Source organism: Aricia agestis, chromosome 2 (assembly GCF_905147365.1).
Source record: "Aricia agestis chromosome 2, ilAriAges1.1, whole genome shotgun sequence".
NCBI classification, from domain to species: domain Eukaryota; kingdom Metazoa; phylum Arthropoda; class Insecta; order Lepidoptera; family Lycaenidae; genus Aricia; species Aricia agestis.
Window position 1 is genome coordinate 10,396,215 of NC_056407.1, and position 24,102 is coordinate 10,420,316.

The 24,102-nt window shown below is 36.6% G+C and overlaps 1 protein-coding gene across 1 annotated transcript; it reads left to right on the top strand.

Annotated features, from left to right (window-relative positions):
• Positions 1-19,857: 19,857 nt before the first annotated feature.
• Positions 19,858-22,802, top strand: LOC121736783. The gene is made up of 2 exons (XM_042128169.1): positions 19,858-20,826; positions 22,785-22,802. The coding sequence occupies exons 1-2, from the start codon at positions 19,858-19,860 to the stop codon at positions 22,800-22,802; spliced, it is 987 nt and encodes a 328-aa protein (XP_041984103.1).
• Positions 22,803-24,102: the final 1,300 nt, after the last annotated feature.

The window sequence follows — 24,102 nt, forward strand, 5'->3', positions numbered from 1 at the left end:
CCATCTTTTTAGAAAAAGATGGCCCCGTGCGAGTTTCTTACGCCGGTTCTTCTCGCCGGGTTAGTTCCCGAACCGGTGGTAGGCATCTGTGTAGCCCCGACGTTCAGAGAATATTTGAAAAAATTTATTCTGAATAAAAAATTTTGAGTTTGAGTTTGAGTTTTGAGTTTGAGTTTGAGTTTTGATGTTTTTCCAAGACCAAAAGTAGCCTATGTTACTCTCTATCCTTTCAACTAAGTCGATGCCAAAAATTAAGTCAATTGGTTGCTTCGTTAGGCTGCGAAGAAAGGACAAACAAACAAACAAACAAATACACTTTCGCATTTATAATATTAGTATGGATAGTTGTTTCCCGCGACTTCGTGGGCGTTACCATAGTATAATAACGGAAATGGATAATTCTCTCCTTTTTATGGTCCCTTACTGAAATGGTAAAAAACGGAACCCGAGTACAAAGATATCAGCCTGTCCGTCTGTCCATATCCAGGCAAAGCCTCCCTCATATTAATCAAATGACACTCAAAATCTGTATGTTTCACATGTTTCACTATTAATTAATAACCCAAGTACCGGCCGGGGGCAAAGCCTCCCGCATGTTAGTCAAAGGACACGCAAAATCTGCATGTTTAGTTTTGGTTAGATTAATTTCACTTTTAATAAATAACTTACTTTGATTCTAAAGAAGCAGAAGTAAAACTCAACTCTAATGACGCAACACCATTTAGCTTAGCATAGCAACATTACCAGGAGGAGGGGGGGGGGGGCACAGCCCCCCCAAGTAGGGGCAGGGGCAAAACCTCCCGCATATTAATCAAACGACACGCAAAATCAGCATGTTTAGTTTTGGTTAGATTAATTTATCTTTTAATAAATAACTTACTTTGATTCTAAAGAAGGAGTAAAAGTCAACACTAACAACGCAACACCATTTTGCTTAGCAACATTACCAGGAGGGGGGGGGGGTTGGGGGGGCGCAGCTCCCCCAAGTACCGGCCGGGGGCAAAGCCTCCCGCATGTTAATCAAACGACACTCAAAATCTGTATGTTTAGTTTTGGTTAGATTAATTTCACTTTTAATAAATAACTTTGTTTGATCCTAAAGAGAATTCAAACTCAACACTAACGACGCAACATGTTTTTGCTTGGCAACATATATATATATATATATATATATATATATATATATATATATATATATATATATATATATATATATATATATATATATATATATATATATATATATATATATATATATATATATATATATATATATATATATATATATATATATATATATATATATATATATATATATATATATATATATATATATATATATATATATATATATATATATGTATATATCTGCAAAAACCGTATTCAAATCGGATCAGTAGTTTTCGTGTTAAAGAAAAAAGTTTTATACAAAATCTTGCCCCCTCTTTTGTCCCCTTAGAGGGGTGAGGGGCAAAATTTTATACACCAGATATTAAACTGGAAAATACAGTTTATAATATGATGTAAGTTTATTCAAGAAAAAAGTTTGATACAAAATCTGCCCCCTCTTTGGTCCGTTTGAGGGGTGGGGGGGGGGGGGAATTTTATACACCAGATATGAAGTTGGAAGAAGACAAATATATCTGCGAAAACCATATTCAAATCGGATCAGTAGTTTTCGTGTTAAAGAAAAAAGGTTGGTACAAAATCTTACCCCCTCTTTTGACCCCTTGGAGAGGTGGGGGGAAAAATTTTTGTACACCAGATGTTAAGTTGGGAGAAGACAAATATATCTGCGAAAACCGCATTCAAATCGGATCAGTAGTTTTCGTGTGATACTGGAACAAACATACAGACAGACAGACAGACAAAAAACTAACCACATTTTTGGCTTCTATACCTTCTATATTTAATGTACAGAATTGTCATTTCTATAGTTTTATTATATGTGTAGATATATTTGTGGTTTTGGATAATAATGGAGGATCGACTCACGGCGCGGCGCCCATCTTGCCTTTCCACGGCGCACTAGGGCGCCGCGGCGCACAGTTTGGGAACCCCTGGATTAGTCGTTGAATCGTGTTCATGTGCAAATTACGAAGTTCAACTAAGTTATTTGTCAGCACTTCTGCAGTCGTTGCAGTTATTAGTCGTGACTCGTGGCTTAAATTTTTTCAGATTTTCAATTAAAAACTTATCGAGTACTGACTTAGTCGATACCTAAATATTTTAAATAACACGATACGTGGCTCTAGCGTCTACTTACTATGTATATTTTAGTCCATTAAAATATCTCTACTCTACGGTCTTGGTCTACGTTGGGACTTTTGAGTTTTGACTTATCAAGAAAAAGCTAACGGATGTCTATTATCTTATTGCCCTGCTCGTTAAATTAATTACTCGACAAACAATCGCCCATAAAGCATCGGTATAACAAATAGAAGAAATTCATGCGTCATTAGTATCGGACGTAATGAGCAATATTTACGAGCTTATCGCCAAATTAAATTGACAATTATTTATGCGTTTACCCACAGGAGAATCAACTCTATTTCTAGGTGATAAGGTTTGATATCAGTCGCGGCGGTTCAACAAAGGTTAGCGGTACCTCATAATGCGTGATATAACCAACCCTATTGTGTTAATATCGCCGAGAAGCGCGGACGTGTCGGCCGGTCGGCCGCAATCATGTCCCGAATTAACGTTATAAATTAGGACGTTACTGGCGGAGACCACTCAAATAATCGTAAAGCCCCGCTAGTGGTCGTTCCCCGCACTTGCGAGCCACGTATGCTCCTTTCGTCGATCTCGAAACACGAAAATTGCATATAAAAGAAATTGCTACTTTATCGCTCCGAGTTAAGTAATGTTCCTTTGTACTTTATCAGACGAGATAAAGAATTTAAGGGTTTTCGACAGTGAATTAAAAGCGAGACGAAACTTTTTGCGACTTTCTTTTTAGCGGAGACATACTCGATTTTTTATTTCATGATATTTTTCGCTGTTCGACTTTTCGACTTTTATATTATGTATCTATCCGTTAAGGACTGGACGAAAATGAAAATTCAAAATCTTTTATTTCTAAATCTGTTAAAAATTAACACCTTTAATTTTTAACCTGTTTCATCACTTCCTGATAAGGTGCCGGATAGGCTATCTACAACCTATTTGACAGATTCTCCATACTCTATCTGTCAAGTTAAGTGGTAGATAGCCTATTCGGCACCTTATCAGGAAGTGGTGAAACGGGCCCTTAGAATGTCTACATGAGGCCTACCACCAATTCTATGGAAGATATAGATGTCTATGGAAGTCTCAAAATATCGTTGCGACTTGCGGATAAGACCAAAGCAACTAATATTATTCTAATTGACTTCATAAAATAGAGCATTAGCACCCTACACTTCCATACTCGTTACGACCAAAGATAGACCTATCTAACTGTTGCCAATAAAAACGGTATCTTTATCTTAGTTTATATTCCTGTTCTATGCATAACTAAGGACAATTTCTATGGAGTTAATTAAACCTCGTACTTGTATCTAGCCATGAATGTCTTATATTTTATTGGTGTTTTAGCTTATCTTAAACAATCTACGTAGGTGTATATTACAGACTCCAACTCTTCGATCTCAATTTTTGTCTCTATGTGCACTAAAATGAAGATTTTGACGGTTTGTGCGTTTTGCCATGACAAAACCAATATCCTTTCTCGGGTCTTCGTCCATGTGCAGCATACACAGTGTATCATGTGCAGTGTATTGTATTACATGAAAATTAGTCTTTTACTTTGGGTCTACTTTTAAACTTTTCAATGTAAACCAACAACCAAATGTTCTAATATTAGCGAGTGTTGAATGCTGATTAATGATTATTGTCTTACTTTTAAACTCTTAATAATAATAAATATATTTAGGCAACGTAATGTATGCATTTGACTGTCATGTTAATTTTCTAATGTCCAGACACAGACCAGTAAACCTACCGTCAGTGGCCAAATTATTATACTCACTTTTTAAAAGTTCATTTTTGTGTCTAATACGTCTAATAGGTAACATCTTCAAAAAAGTTAATAATTTTCTGGCGTTATAAAAAGGTGTAGGTGTGTAGAGTCCTGCATAACGCAGGTGACGTCTGGCTACTATTCAGCCATCTGGTGATGAAGAGGAGTTTGCATAATTCGCAGGTATTGGTCATAGTAAAAGGAGGGGAAGTAAGTTATCTTCATACAAAGGCACCGCGCGCGGCTTGTATGTGTGCGCCATAGTATCAATGCGTCGCCACACGGCACACAACAAAATCTCGGACAATATTTCGGCATTACCAGTCGGGGCTAACACTTTACGCTGCACGCTCGCGCCGCGCCGCGCCAAAACTGTCCGATCATAATCGCAGGAGTAATAGATATTGCTGTGTGTTTGGGTGTTTTAATAGTAATGCAACAATTCCAGAATTGTCTTTGTTTAAATTACCTGTTGAACAGGAAAGGTCAGTACTACGCAATTATTCTAGCATGATATAATAATTTTTACTTGATGATCAGATACCTACTTACTTCTTTTTTATTGTATTAGTTTTCTATTACACAAAGGAAGTAGGTAGGTAGGCCTAGTTTCCCACTAGAACATAGTATAGACATTATACTATGTTCTATTGCTATACTGTGGTGTTGTAGACCGTATATTAACTAACTACTTACAGTCAATTACTTATTTTAAATCGTAAGTAAAAATAAGCAATTGACTAATTGTAAATCACAATACCAGTCGGGCTCTTGTCTCCATCAACGTTCCGGCTATTTTAGAGCCGAATGGTATTGCCCGTGATGATGGCAAGAGACCCGACGGCTTAACATTAGTTCCATGGAAAAGTGGGAGGTGCTTGGTGTGAGACGCAACATGTGTCGACACACTGGCGGTCTCCTATTTACATGGAACTTCAGTGACGGCTGGTACGGCGGCGTCCGAAGCACAAACGCGTAAGCGGCGAAAATATGTATCTTTAAGCCGTGACTACATATTTTTGCCGCTTGCGTTTGAAACGTTAGGCCCATGGGGGGATGATATGAAAAAGTTTTTCAATCTTATATCATCCCGCCTCATAGATCGCACAGGTGAACAGAGGGCTGGAGCGTATTTTGGCCAGCGATTAAGCCTGACCTTACAGCGGGGCAATGTGGCTAGTATTCTGGGCACTCTCCCTAAGGGCAGCAGTCTGGATGACAACCTTTTTTATATTTAAACTTTTTTTTTTTTTTTACTTATTATTACGCTAGTTTTTATTGTAATTTAGTTTTATTGTATTAGTTTACGGTTTTAATATAATTTTTTGTTTGTAATAAATAATTTCTAATTCCTTGAAATCTGTATGTTTCACATGTTTCACTATTAATTAATAACTCAGTTTGTTCCTAAGGAATAAGAATTAAAACTCAACACTACCGACGCAACATGTTTTTGCTTGGCAACATTACCAGGAGGGGGGGGTTTGCCCCCCAAGTACCGGCCGGATGCAAAGCCTCCCGCATGTTAATCAAACGACACGCAAAATCTGCATGTTTAGTTTTGGTTAGATTAATTTCACTTTTAATAAATAACTTACTTTGATTCTAAAGAAGCAGAAGTAAAACTCAACACTAACGACGCAACACCATTTAGCTTAGCAACATTACCAGGAGGGGGGGGGGGGGGGGGGGTTTGCCCCAGCCGGTACTTGGGGGGGTTGTGCCCCCCCAAATACCGGCTGGGGCAAAGCCTCCCGCATGTTAATCAAACGACACGCAAAATCTGCATGTTTAGTTTTGGTTAGATTAATTTCACTTTTAATAAATAACTTACTTTGATTCTAAAGAAGGAGAAGTAAAACTCAACACTAACGACGCAACACCATTTTGCTTAGCAACATTACCAGGAGGGGAGGGTTTGGGGGGGCCCAGCCCCCCCAAATAAGGGCAGGGGCAAAGATATTAATCAAACGACACGCAAAATCTGCATGTTTAGTTTTGGTTAGATTAATTTCACTTTTAATAAATAACTTACTTTGATTCTAAAGAAGGAGTAAAACTCAACACTAACGACGCAACACCATTTTGCTTAGCAACATTACCAGGAGGGGGGGGTTTGAGGGGGCGCAGCCCAAGTACCGGCCGGGGGCAAAGCCTCCCGCATGTTAATCAAACGACACTCAAAATCTGTATGTTTAGTTTTGGTTAGATTAATTTCACTTTTAATAAATAACTTTGTTTGATCCTAAAGGAGAATTAAAACTCAACACTAACGACGCAACATGTTTTTGCTTGGCAACATTACCAGGTGGGTGGGGGGGGGGGGGGGGGGGATTGGGGCTGCACAGATGCTAAGTTTGAATAAGGCATATATATCTGCAAAAACCGTATTCAAATCGGATCAGTAGTTTTCGTGTTAAAGAAAAAAGTTTTATACAAAATCTTGCCCCCCTCTTTTGTCCCCTTAGAGGGGTGAGGGGCAAAATTTAATACACCAGATATTAAATTGGAAAATACAGTTTATAATATGATGTAAGTTTATTCAAGAAAAAAGTTTGATACAAAATCTGCCCCCTCTTTGGTCCGTTTGAGGGGTGGGGGGGGGGGGGGGGGGAATTTTATACACCAGATATGAAGTTGGAAGAAGACAAATATATCTGCGAAAACCATATTCAAATCGGATCAGTAGTTTTCATGTTAAAAAAAAAGTTTGATACAAAATCTTACCCCCTCTTTTGACCCCTTGGAGAGGTGGGGGAAAAAATTTTTGTACACCAGATGTTAAGTTGGTAGAAGACAAATATATCTGCGAAAACCGCATTCAAATCGGATCAGTAGTTTTCGTGTGATGCTGGAACAAACATACAGACAGAGAGACAGACAAAAAACTAACCACAGTTTTGGCTTCTATAGCGATGTAGTAACAGCCCCCGCTTATTATTTTTTGGATATCTTTAATGTACAGAATTGTCATTTCTACAGTTTTATTATATGTATAGATTACGTCCACATATTATTAGGGAATGCAATCTTGGACCAAGATTGACTATTCAAGATCTTGGCGTCTTTTTTCTGAACCAAGATTGGTCAGTTCGAGATCTTGTTGAGATTCGGGTCGAGATCTTGGTCGCGAATCAAGATTTTCAGGATTTTCAAGATTGAGCAAAATAATTGAAAAAAATGCGTTTTTTTTGCTGCAAATTGATAGTAACCAATATTTTAATATTAAAACATAAAAAACTCAGTTTTTACAAATTCAAGTTTTTTGAAACATAAAAATCGGCGCAGCGCAGACGACAGACTATCCGTGACGCACTTTTTAGTCCGAGGAAATAGAACCTATCTGCAGTAAGTAACGCACACGACGCGCAGCGCAGACATGTGCGTTACCAACTAATATATATTATGTGGCATTACTGCATATAATTTGGCAATTGCATAGGTTCTATTTCCACGGACTAAAAAGTGCGTCACGGATAGCCCGTCGTCTGCGCTTATCTGTCTACTATATTATATACCCTTAAATATGTGGTTCGAACAGGTATGAACAGTCTGAAAATCTCGAAATCTTGTTACAATCTTGGACTATTTTGTCAAGATCGCGAACAGGATTTCGAAATTCAGGATTGATGACTTTCAATATTGAATCTTGGAAAATCACTCAAGATCTTGGTGGAATCTTGATCTTGCAAGATCAAGATTGCATTCCCTACATATTATACACTTCTTTGCTTTTCTTTTTGCCGACTAGTATAATTTGGCCACCCACTGTATATAGTTATTCGCTGTATACACATTTTTATTAGATAGTATTCTGCGTCTATGGACGTAGGATCGATTCTAGCCAGACATCTCAAGAAAGCATCAGGCAGTGGGCTCCCGGCGTGCTGCATACTTATTGCTCGATTTTCCACTAAGCTGTTTCAATTGTGCTCCACCATTAGCGTCGTTCGATTGCCCATTTCGGATCCGATAAAACTTGATATGAAATTCCCTGTTATTGCCAAGCACACTTTGAATACCTACGTTTGTTTTCAATTTAAATAAATTTTATGTGGCGATTGTTATAGAAAAATTAACGTTTCTCCAGTCAAATGCTAGGATTGTTTCTGCTTGATAACAACGACCGTAAACAGTTTGAGTAGTGTTTCTATGTATGTAACAAAATGCGAAAGGCTGTTTTTTACGCTTAAACTACTAAACCTATTTTGATGAAATATTTTATACTAAGAGTCTCAGAAAATGACAGGATAATAATTTTGATCACTATCCAAAATGTACGGTTCCATCAATATAAACCTATTTTAGCGGGTGCAGACAACGATATTTCTAAAGAAATTAGAAAGTTAAAATAAAATGTAACTGTATCTTTTATGAAATAAAAATATGCCCCTTTATCATTGAAAAACCTCTTTATAATGTTAGCGAAGAAACTTACCAGTCTATAAAGTTTCTGAGTGAATGAGTCGTTCTGAATCGGAGCTTATCAACAACATTATGCACGCCATTTAACATCAACTTACACAACAAAAAACAAAATGAAATGTATTTAAATATTTGCTGCTACAGAGCTCTTTTACATTTCTTTTTGTATCAAATAGTTTTGCGACCAACTATTATCTAGAAGTACTAGTCAATAGTTTGCTTTCGACTTTGTTTGCTTATCTTTGACTCATTTTAAGTTAAAAAATTCTGAAAGTTACAACTAATAATAATGCTTCGGACTGAAACATTATTTTAGTTGTATTCTAAAACTTCAATCGGTAGCAGAGCCTATATTGAAAGGAAAATGTTGGAAAAGCCTTCTTTTCTTTGCGCAGGATCTTAGCAAAGAATGTCCGGATTTATGTTTGTGACGTCGACTTATTGTGTTAACTCCGAGCTCCAAGGAATCTCGTTAAAAAGGACCATCTAATTGACAGCAGGAAGTGTTCGCAAAGGAAATTAGAAACGCAAATATTTATTTCAATTAGCGAACCCTTTGGAATCTGCGATTGACGCGAAAAGAACGGTGACATCTGAGAAAAAGGGCTCCTTAGGTATCTCCATTGAGTGCTTCTCAGCCCTAATTATCCCCGTGAGGCCCTTTGATTGCGTGTTTGTACATTATTATGTTTTCAACGACTTATAAATTATAAACGTGTAAATTGCCACGTTCATTAGCCGATGCAGCTTGCTCGTAATTTAAGGCAGCTTTAACTTTGTAAGATTTACGAAAAAAGAGTTTGGCGGAGAAATTTTGTGGAGTGTAAAAATGTTATTCATTAATTTAAAAATAATTTTATTCATAACAAACAAAACAATATTATACAAATTTAAATACGTTAAAGAAGATCAATTTGAATAAAAACATTTTAACCAAGAAAACACAGGTACAGGGAAAATATTGGTGACGATATTTTTTGATCCCTCGGACACTCGCCGTCCCAATGAAATTGATAAAATGATATAAAGTTATGTTATCTGAGGACCGATGTAGAAGGGAGCAATAAGAGATAGGTAATACATTTTCTTTGTAGATTTTATGCTTGACCGCACATGGAATATTTAAAACTGGTTGGCTTCGGCCCTCTCGCTGGAATTGAATAGGCATCCATGTGAATATGGTTTCGTATATTTTTGTATAAATTTATGACAGGGCCCGAGGAGTATTTATTATTTATTAGAACTGTGCTAGGAACTTTATTATGCTTTCTTTGAAATTGTAAGATATCGTTTATGGATTCGTATATTTTAAGGTTCTGAATTTAGTTTTATACATTTATAGATTTTCGTGATGAGTTTTCTGTTATCTTACTCGAACTTATTTATTTCTAAGTAGAGAATAGCTATGTAGTATCTAATATCTATATTATACAAAAGTTGTCTGAATAAATAGCGAACTTTTGTAGTAGAGTGAACGTCTATGACTCGAAAATATAATTGCAAAAACTGTTATAATTTGAGACCGCAAAACATCTTTGAAGAAGAGACGCTTAAGCATTTGTAATTAGTGGCGTCTTAGCAAAAAGCGGTGACATGACTACTGGCCGTTCAGGGATTATTTTCCCTTCGACTTTCACTGAAAGTCAACCTTAAGCTGTATATGTAAGGGTCATATCAGAGGTAAAAAGGCTGTGAATACAGCCTGAAGGGGTTGCGCCGATTACGGATTCAAGAGGTCCTCTCTCCGCCTAATTAACATGCCACTTCCCTCATTTTCAGCCTGTTTACTCGCACTCAGCGCCGAATTACTTTAAGAATCTCTCAGTTAAAGAAAATTCTTTTAAGGCGGGCCTACACTGGGTTTCGTGAGAGCTTAAAAGCAATTATTTTATACGGATTAATTTTGTTTAAAAATAACATTTGGTATAATTTAATGTGAGAAAATTCAGTTGAGAGTTGAGACTTAGAAAATCGTGTTCATTTTAAAACTAAGGTGAATAAGTATTTTAAGCTATTTCTTGAACCGCGCATTGATTTTACAATATTTTTGAACGTTTTACGAGTAACTACGTGTTTGGATGGTCAGTATTTTAAAATAAATATGTTACAATAAGATTTTATTTATGCGTAGAATGTTTATTTCTATACTAAGTTAATTATTATAAGTTATATGCTTAACTAAGTAAACGATTATAATGATTTTGTACAAATTTGATTTTACACGCAGTCTAAAGTAAGAGTTAAACTTTATGAATAATTATGATATGACTAATTTATTCACAGAATTAAACTAACAATCGTCATATTAATGCAAGTTTAGGACTCGGCGTATAGAGATTGTATCGTTAAGTTGGCGTGATGCCAGGTCGCCTCGCGGTTTACTATTTCAGGAGAATTGGCACCCATTTGTACCGTTCACAATTAATTTACCTATCCCAACACCTCTATGATAGAGCTATAAGGTTTATTTTCCCATAAGTAAAATATCTCTGGTTCTCTGCTCGTAAAGGATTCAGGAGCGCTGTAACGTAATTTCGCGCACGTGCTGGGAATGAAGCTCGATACAATTAATACGAATACCAATCATTTCCGACGCTCATTTGCTTCCGGTGCTAAGAAAAATATCTCACGTACTATTGACAGAAGTAATATATTAACACAATTATTACCGAATGTTGATGCGCTGAACGCAAAAAAAGATAGTTGTAACGTAAAAGGTTTCATTGTAAGTTACAAAATTTTAAATAATGAAGAAAGTAAGTTTTCATCCCTTAGGTGTTTATATTAAGGTAGTAAAAATCGCATGGCCTCCAAATGGAAAATAGCAAACAAAATAGAAGATAATGGAAGTTCTGCCTTTCCAAGATACCCCCCTAAAGATGGACCCCTGGAGATGCGCCAAAGATTTCATTGGCGCATCTCTTCATATTACATTGAAGATTTTTTTAATTTAGTTATTTAACATAATATTATGTATTGTACACAAGCCACTTATTCTAAAACCATTTGTATGATAGTAAGTTACAAAATTTTAATTAGTGAAGAAAGTAAGTTTTCATCCCTTAGGTGTTATTAAGGCAGCAAAAAATCGCATGGCCTCCAAATGGAAAATAGCAAACAAATAAGAAGATAATGGAAGTTCTGCCTTTCCAAGAAAAAAACTCGATCTCGATTTTTCCTCCCCTCATGCGACGCCCTAGCTTTTACCTACTTAGCTGCGGCAAAACTTAAAGGAAACGAACTTTAAAAAAAACTAAACACAAAAACAAAATGCCTTCTAGTTATCACATAATTTGTATTCGTGGCTAAAGTTAATAACAATTTAAAGAATACTAGTAACTACATGGTATAAGCTACAACCAATACAATTGCAGATTCAATACTTAAAGTACAATAGAGACACTACTTAATAACATTCAAAGAATAATGTCATAAGATGGTTCTAAATTGGACATCAAAGCAAATACTCTTCGATGCAGAAGTGTTTTTATTTAGCGTTTTATAGCTTGGATTGGGAGAATCGCTTGGCTGTATGTAGGGATGCGCCCAACAGATAAGATCTTTGAGGGTAATTTTACATAGCCAAGTGACAAGACGATGCAATGCAATGCATTTTTAAATGAGCTATTGAAAACCTAACTTTATTTACTACACAAGCACATTATCAATAGTTTTTAACGGTATTATAGCTGCCTATTAAAATTTGGAATTTCTCATCAAATGCATCGCATCACCTCGTCACGTTGCAATGTGGAATGACCGTAAGATTTCTTTGGCGCATCTCTACATAATATTATTACATTGACGATTTTTTAATTTATTTATTTAACATTTATTGTACACATAAGACACTTATTCTAAAACAATTTACATGGATAGTCGACACAAAGGACGATATACCAACGATCTCCTTGATCGAATCGATTTCCTGAATTTTAGACTGATGCTGATACCATCTTCGATTACTGATCTATATTACGAATTACGATCCATTATGTTATTTAAAATCGCATCTATAACAAACCGATAGCCCATCCCTAGGGTTGTCGATGATTATTGTCCAATATCCTTGCATGTATCGCCGATTTCATTACACGGAATGTCCTTTATTGGAAATTTATATCGCGGGATTTTCTGTTCGCAATATATGGTTCAGTTTAAACTTAAACGATTTCATAACGTCCCGACGAAGTTATTCGATTGCGTTTTATGTTTCCGAGATTATTTTCTGTTGTAGATAACGTTGAAAGTCCTAATCTTCCATTAAATCACACTTTTATCTTTGTAAATTTTAAACGAAGTGTTTAGCCTATCTTTAAAGAAATATAACAGTCACGTGGGCTTCGGCCTGACCGAATATAACACCTCTCTCGTTCGGAAGATCTTCGTTTGCGGCCACCGCATATTTTCCTACAATAATAATTATAAGGTTCCCAAAAGATGCTCTAAAGTATAAAATCTTAACCAAAACCTAAGTTCAGCAATTGAAATACTTTTCTATAAAGCTGAAGCTTCGTAAATAAAGCATTCTTCCGCCATTAAAACAATATTTTTATTCCAACATATATCTGTGTACCTTTACTATATTCCACCTCTATCTCTATGTACACTGTGGACAACGTGCGCTGGGTCCAAATTAATTTTATTGGTACTCTAACAAGAAGGGTAGAGTGACCCTTGCGGCGGTCAAGAGACCTCAAGTCAGTTCCGGGACGTCTTGGGAACAATCGTTCTGCGGTCACCGGACCACCCGATATTAATTAGTTTGCTCTTCATTATTCATTTCCCCGATATAGGGGCTAGTGTGCTTCTGATGAATTTAATTAAGCGCTTATTGAAGCGTCCGATTCTAAGAATTTCATTCGGTTTAAATAACATCTATAGTCCTTAGGAATATAGCTGTCGCCGACATGGTGTGGCATGCCTACGATCTATGATAAATCATAAAAAATAGATATCCAAAGCCGAACCAGAGAATTCTTTATTTTTTTAAAGTTGGTTAAAATGTTGGTGGAATAAACACCAGGAACATTACTGAAGTTTTTAGGGTTCTCTAACCAAAGGGTAAAAACGGGACCTTATTACTGAGTCTTCTATGTATGTCTGTCTCCAGGTTACACTGTATCTATATAAGTATATTAATATGATATATTTCCAATATAAAAATAATATATTATGCTCCTGAGATTTTTCAATAAAATGTTTAGTAGCAATAGCTAGTTAAAATGCGAAATAGTCGAACTTAGCTTTTTGTGAGTTTGACTATCAGCTCCTTAATCAGATTAAAGACATTCAACTGAAACGTTTGCATGTCTTCTGAATTTATAAACGAAGCGCATTTCCTTTTTAATTAATAATTAAAATAAGTTTAATCTAAGTGGAAGCAGATCCATTCATTAGCGCATTTACATAAGCGCCGAGGGCTGATTAAATTTGTACTAATTGTAAAATCGTTGCTCACCTCCCAACAAACAGTAAGAAACATGATTTACATTAATTATAACGCATAAATTAAACTTTATTATTGTTTATTTTCTTTTTATTCTCCTTAGCGTGTTTAATTTATTGCGACTTTGATGTTTAATACAATTTTTGTTTGCTGAACGTTTTTTCTTCACTTTATTAATGTTGACTTCTCAACAACATTAATAAACTGAAAATTGATTTACTGACCATCTAATGGCGTTTTTTGTTTGTTTTCTTCAAAAGTAGTCGATAAGGCTTATAAAATACTAGCTGTCCCGGCAACGCTGTTTTGCCATAAAATGATTTTCCCTTTTTTCCTGCTTTCCTCTTAAAGTTTTTTCTGATTTTTTTCTATAGACCTCACGAAGCCCGAGACCTTTCCAACGAATGCAAAACCGTGGAAATCGGTTCATGCTAGGGTTGTTGAGGAAGTGATTATGAGGAAGAGGAGGAGGAAGAGGAATTTTCACGCGCAAATTTAGAGGATGCGGATGAGGAAGAGGATATTTTTTGAGGAAGAGGATGCGGATGAGGAAGCGGAAGAGGAAGCGGATGAGGAAGAGGATGATAGTAAATTATAAATACTAGCGGACCCAACCCAAAAGTCTTTGTCCTGTCTGTACATAACTAGGTACATACATTACACAAAAAATAATTAAAAGGGCATTTTCCAGTGGACCAAACTATGAATATAAACCATTCTCAAAACACACACAATAATCATCAAAATCGGTCCAGCAATTGAGTATTTCAACAAAAAATTTTTTTTGATAAATGGAAAGATCATAATATTATTATATAAGTTTTATAACAAAACATTTTTGTTTTATTTTTTTTTCGCAATAATTCAAAAGTTATTTATATAAAATAAAAATTGGAAAACAAGGGCGTCGCCAGCCGATGGCGCAGGGAGGGGGGGGCAAGTTGATTTTACCTACTACAATTCATACTTTTCTCATTCTCTACGAATGAGAAAAGTAGGTACCGTATGAATTGTAGGTAAAGTCGACAGCACATGAAGGTTTTCACTTGTACTCCGAGCCTTACATCTACAGCGATTGTAAAAACAGTATCTTAGTACTAGATAAATATTCTGTGACAGTACAGAGTCCAATGTGTAAAGCTACGAGCACGAGCTCGAGACCGAGAGGGTCCGAGACAGGCGAGACGAGGCGAGCGCACCCATTTACACTCTCGCACTCGGGCCGCCTCGCTGTGTCTCGGCGAGAGTGTACAGCCGACATTAGCTTAATGTACTGATTGGTTACGCGACGCGCATGCGCAGTGAAATTCCTCCTAAATTCCTCTTAAATTTTGAGGAAGCGATAGCGGAAGAGGATTTTTTTATTTTTATTTATGAGGATGCGGTAACGGTTGAGGAACCCGAAATATTGCGGAACTTCCTCATTATGAGGAAGCGGAAGAGGAATCCTCAGCAACCCTAGTTCATGCGTTCTGAAGTTATAGCGCCAGGAACTCAGGAAGGAAAACCCGACTTATTTTTATATATTAGATGTATATTTTAAATATGATTTTAAATGTAAGATATTTCAATAATTAAACACCTACTTTTCCTTTATTTAATGAAAAATAAATAAATAACATACAACATACGCTTTCTTAAGTCTGGACAATATTGACCGAATAACCACAAAGCCCCAAACCATTATTATATAGAAAATACATTTATTTACAGTTTATTGTGCACTGCGATACGTAAGAAAACACATAAAACTGTAGTTAACGAAAGTTCGATTGTAAATTAACATTTTACAATGAAAACACTATTAATAGAATATGGTAAACAGTATCGGGCGATCTACTATCGGATAACTTTTTATTAGCCATCTATAAAATGGAAAAGTTGATGCAAGGTAAGCGAAGTATGGAAACTTCACCGTCATAATATCCCGAGGAAACTCGATTTACTTGCAAACTCGTTTTAAATCGTAACTCGCTCGTTCTGTATTCCATTGGTCAGATTGTTATTGTAATTTTTCGATACGGTTGAATAATTATTCGCAAGCAGTTTATTGTTTTAATAAAGGTAAAGTTCTTTGAAGAATAATTTTGTGCACACAACTTAGCTTTGAACCGATACGATGCGAATAATACTGTTTAATTAATGGACCAATCCATACTAATATTATAAATGCGAAAGTATCTCTGTCTGTCTGTCTGTCTGTCTGTCTGTCTGTCTGTCTGTCTTGCTTTCACGCCAAAACTACTGAACCGATTGCAATGAAATTTTGTACACAGTTATTCTAGAGTCTGAGAAAGGACATAGGCTACATTTTGATGTGGGAAAATATCTTATTTCCATGAAAATATCGATGAAAATTTATTCGCATTGCGCAGGCCAGCGCTCATCCCGGGGGTCCTGGGTTCGAGTCCCGCAGGCGGAACAAGTTTTCAATGTTCCTGGGTCTTGGATGTGTATTAAAATAATATTTCAAAAATCTTAAATATATTTTATGTATAATATTATAAAAAATCCAGAAATATATCGATGCAATTTAGTTCTAATACGATTCAACAGATGGCGTTTTATTTTATTTTAGTTCTAATACAATTCAACAGATGGCGTTTTATTTTTTACTTAAATATATTTTATGTATCTATACTTCTATACTAATCCATACTAATATTATAAATGCGAAAGTATCTCTGTCTGTCTGTCTGTCTCACTTTCACGCCAAAAACTAATATTATAAATGCGAAAGTATCTCTGTCTGTCTGTCTGTCTGTCTGTCTTGCTTTCACGCCAAAACTACTGAACCGATTGCAATGAAATTTCGTACACAGTTATTCTAGAGTCTGAGAAAGGACATAGGCTACATTTTGATGTGGGAAAATATCTTATTTCCATGAAAATATCGATGAAAATTTATTCGCATTGCGCAGGCCAGCGCTCATCCCGGGGGTCCTGGGTTCGAGTCCCGCAGGCGGAACAAGTTTTCAATGTTCCTGGGTCTTGGATGTGTATTAAAATAATATTTCAAAAATCTTAAATATATTTTATGTATAATATTATAAAAAATCCAGAAATATATTGATGCAATTTAGTTCTAATACGATTCAACAGATGGCGTTTTATTTTATTTTAGTTCTAATACAATTCAACAGATGGCGTTTTATTTTTTACTTAAATATATTTTATGTATCTATACTTCTATACTAATCCATACTAATATTATAAATGCGAAAGTATCTCTGTCTGTCTGTCTGTCTCACTTTCACGCCAAAAACTAATATTATAAATGCGAAAGTATCTCTGTCTGTCTGTCTGTCTGTCTGTCTTGCTTTCACGCCAAAACTACTGAACCGATTGCAATGAAATTTTGTACACAGTTATTCTAGAGTCTGAGAAAGGACATAGGCTACATTTTGATGTGGGAAAATATCTTATTTCCATGAAAATATCGATGAAAATTTATTCGCATTGCGCAGGCCAGCGCTCATCCCGGGGGTCCTGGGTTCGAGTCCCGCAGGCGGAACAAGTTTTCAATGTTCCTGGGTCTTGGATGTGTATTAAAATAATATTTCAAAAATCTTAAATATATTTTATGTATAATATTATAAAAAATCCAGAAATATATCGATGCAATTTAGTTCTAATACCATTCAACAGATGGCGTTTTATTTTATTTTAGTTCTAATACGATTCAACAGATGGCGTTTTATTTTTTACTTAAATATATTCTATGTATCTATCCTTCTATACTAATCCATACTAATATTATAAATGCGAAAGTATCTCTGTCTGTCTGTCTGTCTGTCTGTCTGTCTGTCTGTCTGTCTCACTTTCACGCCAAAAACTAATATTATAAATGCGAAAGTATCTCTGTCTGTCTGTCTGTCTCACTTTCACGCCAAAAACTAATATTATAAATGCGAAAGTATCTCTGTCTGTCTGTCTGTCTCGCTTTCACGCCAAAGCTACTGAACCGATTGTAATGAAATTTTGTACACAGATAGTCTAAAGCCTGAGAAAGGACATAGGCTACATTTTGATGAGGGAAAATATCTCATTTCCATGAAAATAACGATAAAATGAATTCCTACTGCTGTTTCAAAATATGAAACCAGATGGCGTTCTAAAATAAAGGAGTACGTGTACCATGTTGGCCTATTATTCCATGCAGAAATATAATTTATCGATGCAATGAACATTTTAGTTCTGATATATGACAACAGATGGCGTTTTATGTTTTACTTCATTGTAATATAGAATTAATCATACTTAATGTTTTTTTTTATAATTTTTAATACGTTAGAATATTATGTTTAATAATATTATCACTTGGTATAATCTATCTTATCTATTCCTACTGCATTTCCAGATAACGCGGAGCGTACCGTGTTAGCCTATATTTCATTCAGAAATATCAATGCAATGAACATTTTAGTTCTAATATAGGAAAACAGATGGCGTTTTATATTTCACTTTATTGTAACAGAACTAATCATACTTTATTATAATATGTTTTTATTCATAACTAGCTGTTGCCCGCGACTTCGTTCGCGTGGACTTCAGTTTAATAGCGCGCGGTGTCAACAAAATTGGTGTCAAATTAAAAAAAAATTAAAACCCTGGTGAGTGGTAACCCCTTAATAATTATTCAAAATACCCAAAAATAGCTGTGCAGGGTGCACATAATATTTCATTATTTTAAATTAAACTTTATTTATGCCAAATGAGTAGTGAGTTATTAATAAACGTGTATAACAATCGAAAGAATCGAAAAAAATACATTCAGATGGTACCATCTCATATAGAAACACGCTTGAGTAGCGCTATCTAGCGCGATGTAGGGTCTCTTAGCGCCATCTCATTATGAATTTTTGAAATTTTCGATCGCGGAAAAACGAGACACAATAATAGCTTATCTTCATGAATTAAATAAATGTACGCATAAACAACCCCTTTTTTCAGTTAAAAAGTCTATGTCCTATGTCCTTTCTCAGGCTTTGGACTATCTGTGTACAAAATTTCATTACAATCGGTTCAGTAGTTTTGGCGTGAAAGCGAGACTGACAGACAGACAGAGATACTTTCTATATATTATCCCTTGGTATATTTTGACCCTGGTTATAACGAAATTTTGTCAAAGGTTTTATGAAGCTTTGAAATGGACACCAACTTTGTTTATTTAAATTTTAAAGTTGGTGTCCAATTTTCATTGTTTTAAATTTCACGTAAGTATATATATGTATCATTGTTTTAATTTTAAAACAAACAATTTAGCGTGCCGCGGGATTACCTTCGCTTTTACGCGAAAGCTACCAAACCGAAAATGTTTGGTCTGCGAGTTACGACTTGCGACCTCCTCCGTGGACCGTGAGTAATATTTTGTATTCTGTGGTTGCGAGTTGCGACTCGCCGGCCGCCGCGCCGCGTGCTTTAGGTGGGGGAAACATGTCCAAGTGTGTCTACCCGAACGGGCAGACACGTGAGGGCAGACTATTGTGACACACGTATGCGAAATTGAATTTTTTCCGATAGAAATTCATTGGTATTTGCTTCAAATTGATTACAAAATTGTGCATTAAGTTTTTTTTCGTTTTTGGTTTTCTTTAGTTAGGTCATCGCATTGTATTTTATTCGTCATTGTTATATTTTGTTGGTACATTTATACTATAATTTCTTCGTTTTGTTTCTTTAATTGTTATTATAATACTTAATTTAATTGTTAAGTATTTAAATTAATAATTTTAATATGTTTAAGTTGTATTATTAACATTTAGTTTTTATGAAAAAATAAAGAATTTAATTTTTATTTAATTGTTTTGCGTGTATAATAATGTAAAACAATACGTATTTTTTCGTGTTATTATTGCTCTTAAAAAACCAATTTAAGTTATTTGTAAGTAATTTGAGTATTTAAACGTAAAATATAAGTCGTAATCATAATAGGAAGTTTTTCTTTGTACCTATTTAATTACGTTGTTTTTATTCTAATATGCCTAGGAGACGCAAATCTGATCTAGGGCGAAGTTCTAGCGGAGCTCGCGCTAAGAGAATCGCTAGAAGCCAAGAGTCTGAAGAGCACACTCAAACCCGTTTGACTTTAGATGCCGAGCGCCACGCATCTCATAGAGCTGCTGAGACTGAAGAGCAAAGCCAAGCCCGGCGGTTTTTAGATGCTCAACGTCACGTAGCTCAAAGGGCTGCTGAGACCTTGGTTCAAACTCAAGCACGACGGCTTTTAGATGCTGATCGTCACGCGGTTCTGAGAGATGCTGAGACCTTGGATCAAAGTCAAGTGAGGCGGCTTTTAGATGCTGATCGTCACGCTGCTCTGAGAGATGCTGAGACTTTAGAACAAAGTCAAGCACGCCGACGAATAGATGCTGATCGTCACGCGGCTCTGAGAGATGCTGAGACCTTGGATCAAAGTCAAGTGAGGCGGCTTTTAGATGCTGATCGTCACGCTGCTCTGAGAGATGCTGAGACTTTAGAACAAAGTCAAGCACGCCGACGAATAGATGCTGATCGTCACGCGGCTCTGAGAGATGCTGAGACCTTGGATCAAAGTCAAGTGAGGCGGCTTTTAGATGCTGATCGTCACGCTGCTCTGAGAGATGCTGAGACTTTAGAACAAAGTCAAGCACGCCGACGATTAGATGCTGATCGTCACGCGGCTCTGAGAGATGCTGAGACCTTGGATCAAAGTCAAGTGAGGCGGCTTTTAGATGCTGATCGTCACGCTGCTCTGAGAGATGCTGAGACTTTAGAACAAAGTCAAGCACGCCGACGATTAGATGCTGATCGTCACGCGGCTCTGAGAGATGCTGAGACCTTGGATCAAACTCAAGCCCGGCGACGGTTAGATGCCGATCGTCACGCATCTCAAAGGGCTGCTGAAACATTAGAGCAAACACAGGTGCGAAGGGTTTTAGATGCTGAGCGTCATGCATCATTATTTGCTGTAGAGTCCTTTGAAGAATCGCAAAGACGACGTCTTATAAATGCTGAACGGGTGTCGCAGAGGAGACGCGCTTTTACACGCAATACATGGGATGCGTTTCATGAGGCTGCTTTTTATTATGACCCTTTGATCGATTATATTAATCACCGATTAATTCTTATAGGACGTATGGATAAAAAGTGTACACACTGTCAGGCATTGAAATGGAAAGAGGAAACTCCGGGTATGTGTTGTTCTGGCGGCAAAATATCACTTCCATCCCTTGGTGAGCCAGAGGAACCTCTAAAATCTTTACTTTTGTGCGCCAGCAACGAATCACGCCGTTTTTTGAACGAAATAAGAAAATACAATTGCTGTTTTCAAATGACGTCGTTTGGAGTAGATAATGAAGTTGTTATGCCCGGATTTTCCACTACGTTTACAGTCCAAGGACAGATCTATCATAGGATTGGTTCCTTGCTGCCAACAGGCGAACAGCCTAAATTTTTGCAAATTTACTTCATGGGAGACGAAAATAGTGAAGTTGATCGCAGGTGTCAAACTATCCAAGGAGTTGAAAGAGATATCGTTTTAAAAATTCAAAGAATGTTACATGAGCATAACAGCCTCATTAATACTTTCAAAACTGCGTTGGAAAGAATGCCGGGAGAAGAATACAAGTTGGTCATGCACCCTGACCGTACACCAAGTGGGGAACACGAAAGACGGTACAACGCTCCATTAATCAATGAAGTCGCAGCCGTGATATCTGGCGAACAGTTTGCTTCCCGTGATATTATTTTACACACCCGCAGTGACACATTAACGAGAGTACCTGACACACACAAATTTTACGACGCGCTGCAATATCCGCTTATATTCAGCAAGGGGCAAGAGGGGTATTACTTTCAAATACCTCAAGTAAGTCCTGCGACTGGCTTGCAATTGCCCAATAAAAAAATATCTTGCATGGATTTTTATGCGTATCGTATCATGATTCGAGAAAATGATTTCAATATAGTATCACGATGCAGACAACTGGCTAATCAGTTTTATGTAGACATGTACGTAAAAGTTGAAAGCGAAAGATTACGTTACATATCATTAAATCAAACCAAATTAAGAGCTGAGAACTACATTCATCTTCAAGATGCTGTGGCAAATGACGGTAACGTGAATCCTAATAATTTAGGTAGAATGGTTATCTTACCGTCTTCATTTGTAAATAGCCCCAGGTACTTGCACGAATACACTCAAGATGCTTTTGCTTATGTACGTACTTATGGTCGCCCTGATTTATTTATCACTTTCACCTGTAACCCCAAATGGCCTGAAATAGCTGATGAGTTGCTGCCGGGACAACGTGCGATAGATAGGCATGATATAGTTGCGAGAGTTTTTAGACTGAAAGTTAAAAAGCTAATGACTGTATTTAACAAAGGAAAAATATTCGGAGAAGTATTATGTTTTATGTATTCGATAGAATGGCAAAAGCGCGGCCTACCACACGTGCATATTTTATTGTGGTTAAAAGAGAAGTTAAGGCCTGATCAAATAGATAATATAATCAACGCTGAAATACCGGATCCAAATAATGACAAGTCACTGCATGACATAATTGTTACAAATATGATTCATGGCCCGTGCGGACATGAAAATCCCCAATGTTCTTGCATGAAAGATGGCAGGTGTACCAAAAAATATCCTCGCGAGCTTATTAAAGAGACTGTTCACAATGATAACGGATATCCACTGTATCGTAGAAGGGCGCCAGCAGACGGAGGTCTCACAGCATCTGTAAAACTCAGAAATGGTAGTTATGTTACTGTAGATAACGGTTGGGTGGTTCCTTATACCCCTATATTGTCCAAAATGTTTAACGCCCACATAAATGTCGAAGCTTGCAGTTCAGTTCGCGCTATAAAATATATCTGTAAGTATATTAATAAAGGTAGTGACCAAGCAATTTTTAATTTCAGGAATACAGAGGCCGCTAATCCGATCGACGAAGTACGTACATTTCAGTCTGGGCGTTATATCAGTAGCAACGAATCTGTGTGGCGGCTTTTAGGATTCCCGTTACACGAGAGGCACCCAACCGTCACACACCTCAACGTGCACCTAGAAAATGGTGAACGTATCTACTTTACTGAAAATAATTTTCAAGAACGATTATCTTCACCTCCAAAAACGACACTTACGGCTTTTTTTGACCTCTGTTCCAAAGATGAATTTGCACGGACTCTTCTCTACGTTGAGGTACCGAGATATTACACTTGGAACAGTACAAGGAGAGAATGGAAACGCCGAATTCAGGGGGTACCTGTTCCAAATTGGCCTGGTGTCAAGTCTGGAGATGCCTTAGGTCGTGTATACACTGTCCATGTTAGTAATATGGAATGCTTTTGTTTAAGAATGCTTTTACACCATGTGCGTGGGCCAACATCTTTCAAAGATCTTAAAATGATCAATAATCGAGAACTTCCGAATTTTCGCGCGGCATGTGAGGAAAGAGGTCTATTGGAGAATGACAATCATTGGGATATAACTCTAGAAGAGGCTGTACAATGCAAACTTGCGCCCAAGGTAAGAGAGCTTTTTGCTATATTAATAGCGACATGTGGACTTTCAAATCCTCAAGAATTGTGGGAAAAATATAAAAATTATATGGCAGATGATATTTTACACAGACTGCAAGAACATGATCAAAATGCTGCATACAATGATTTAATTTACAACGATGCCTTAACAAAAGTTGAAGATCGAGTGATGGCAATTACTGGAAAAGATTTATCTGACTTTGGACTGAGCAGACCACACAGAATTGGGGAAGTTAGTAGTGATTTAATGCGAGAACTAGATTATGATACTGATTTATTAATGCAACAAGTAGCAGAAGCCCTTCCTCTTTTAAATTTTGAACAAAAAATTATTTATGACACGATAATGCAAAAAGTTGCCAGTGGCCGTGGTGGTTTGTTCTTTTTGGATGCTCCAGGGGGTACAGGCAAAACGTTTATTTTAAACTTATTATTAGCTCAAATCCGCAAAGAAAAAGGAGTCGCTGTTGCAGTTGCATCATCTGGAATAGCTGCTACACTGCTAAGTGGAGGACGAACAGCGCACTCAGTTCTAAAGTTACCATTGAACTTAGCTCATGAGGAAATGCCGGTATGCAACATAAGTAAAAGCAGTGGGCGTGGAAGAATGTTACAGCAGTGTAAGTTGTTGGTTTGGGATGAGTGTACGATGTCCCATAAAAGGGCAATTGAAGCACTTGATCGCACAATGAGGGAT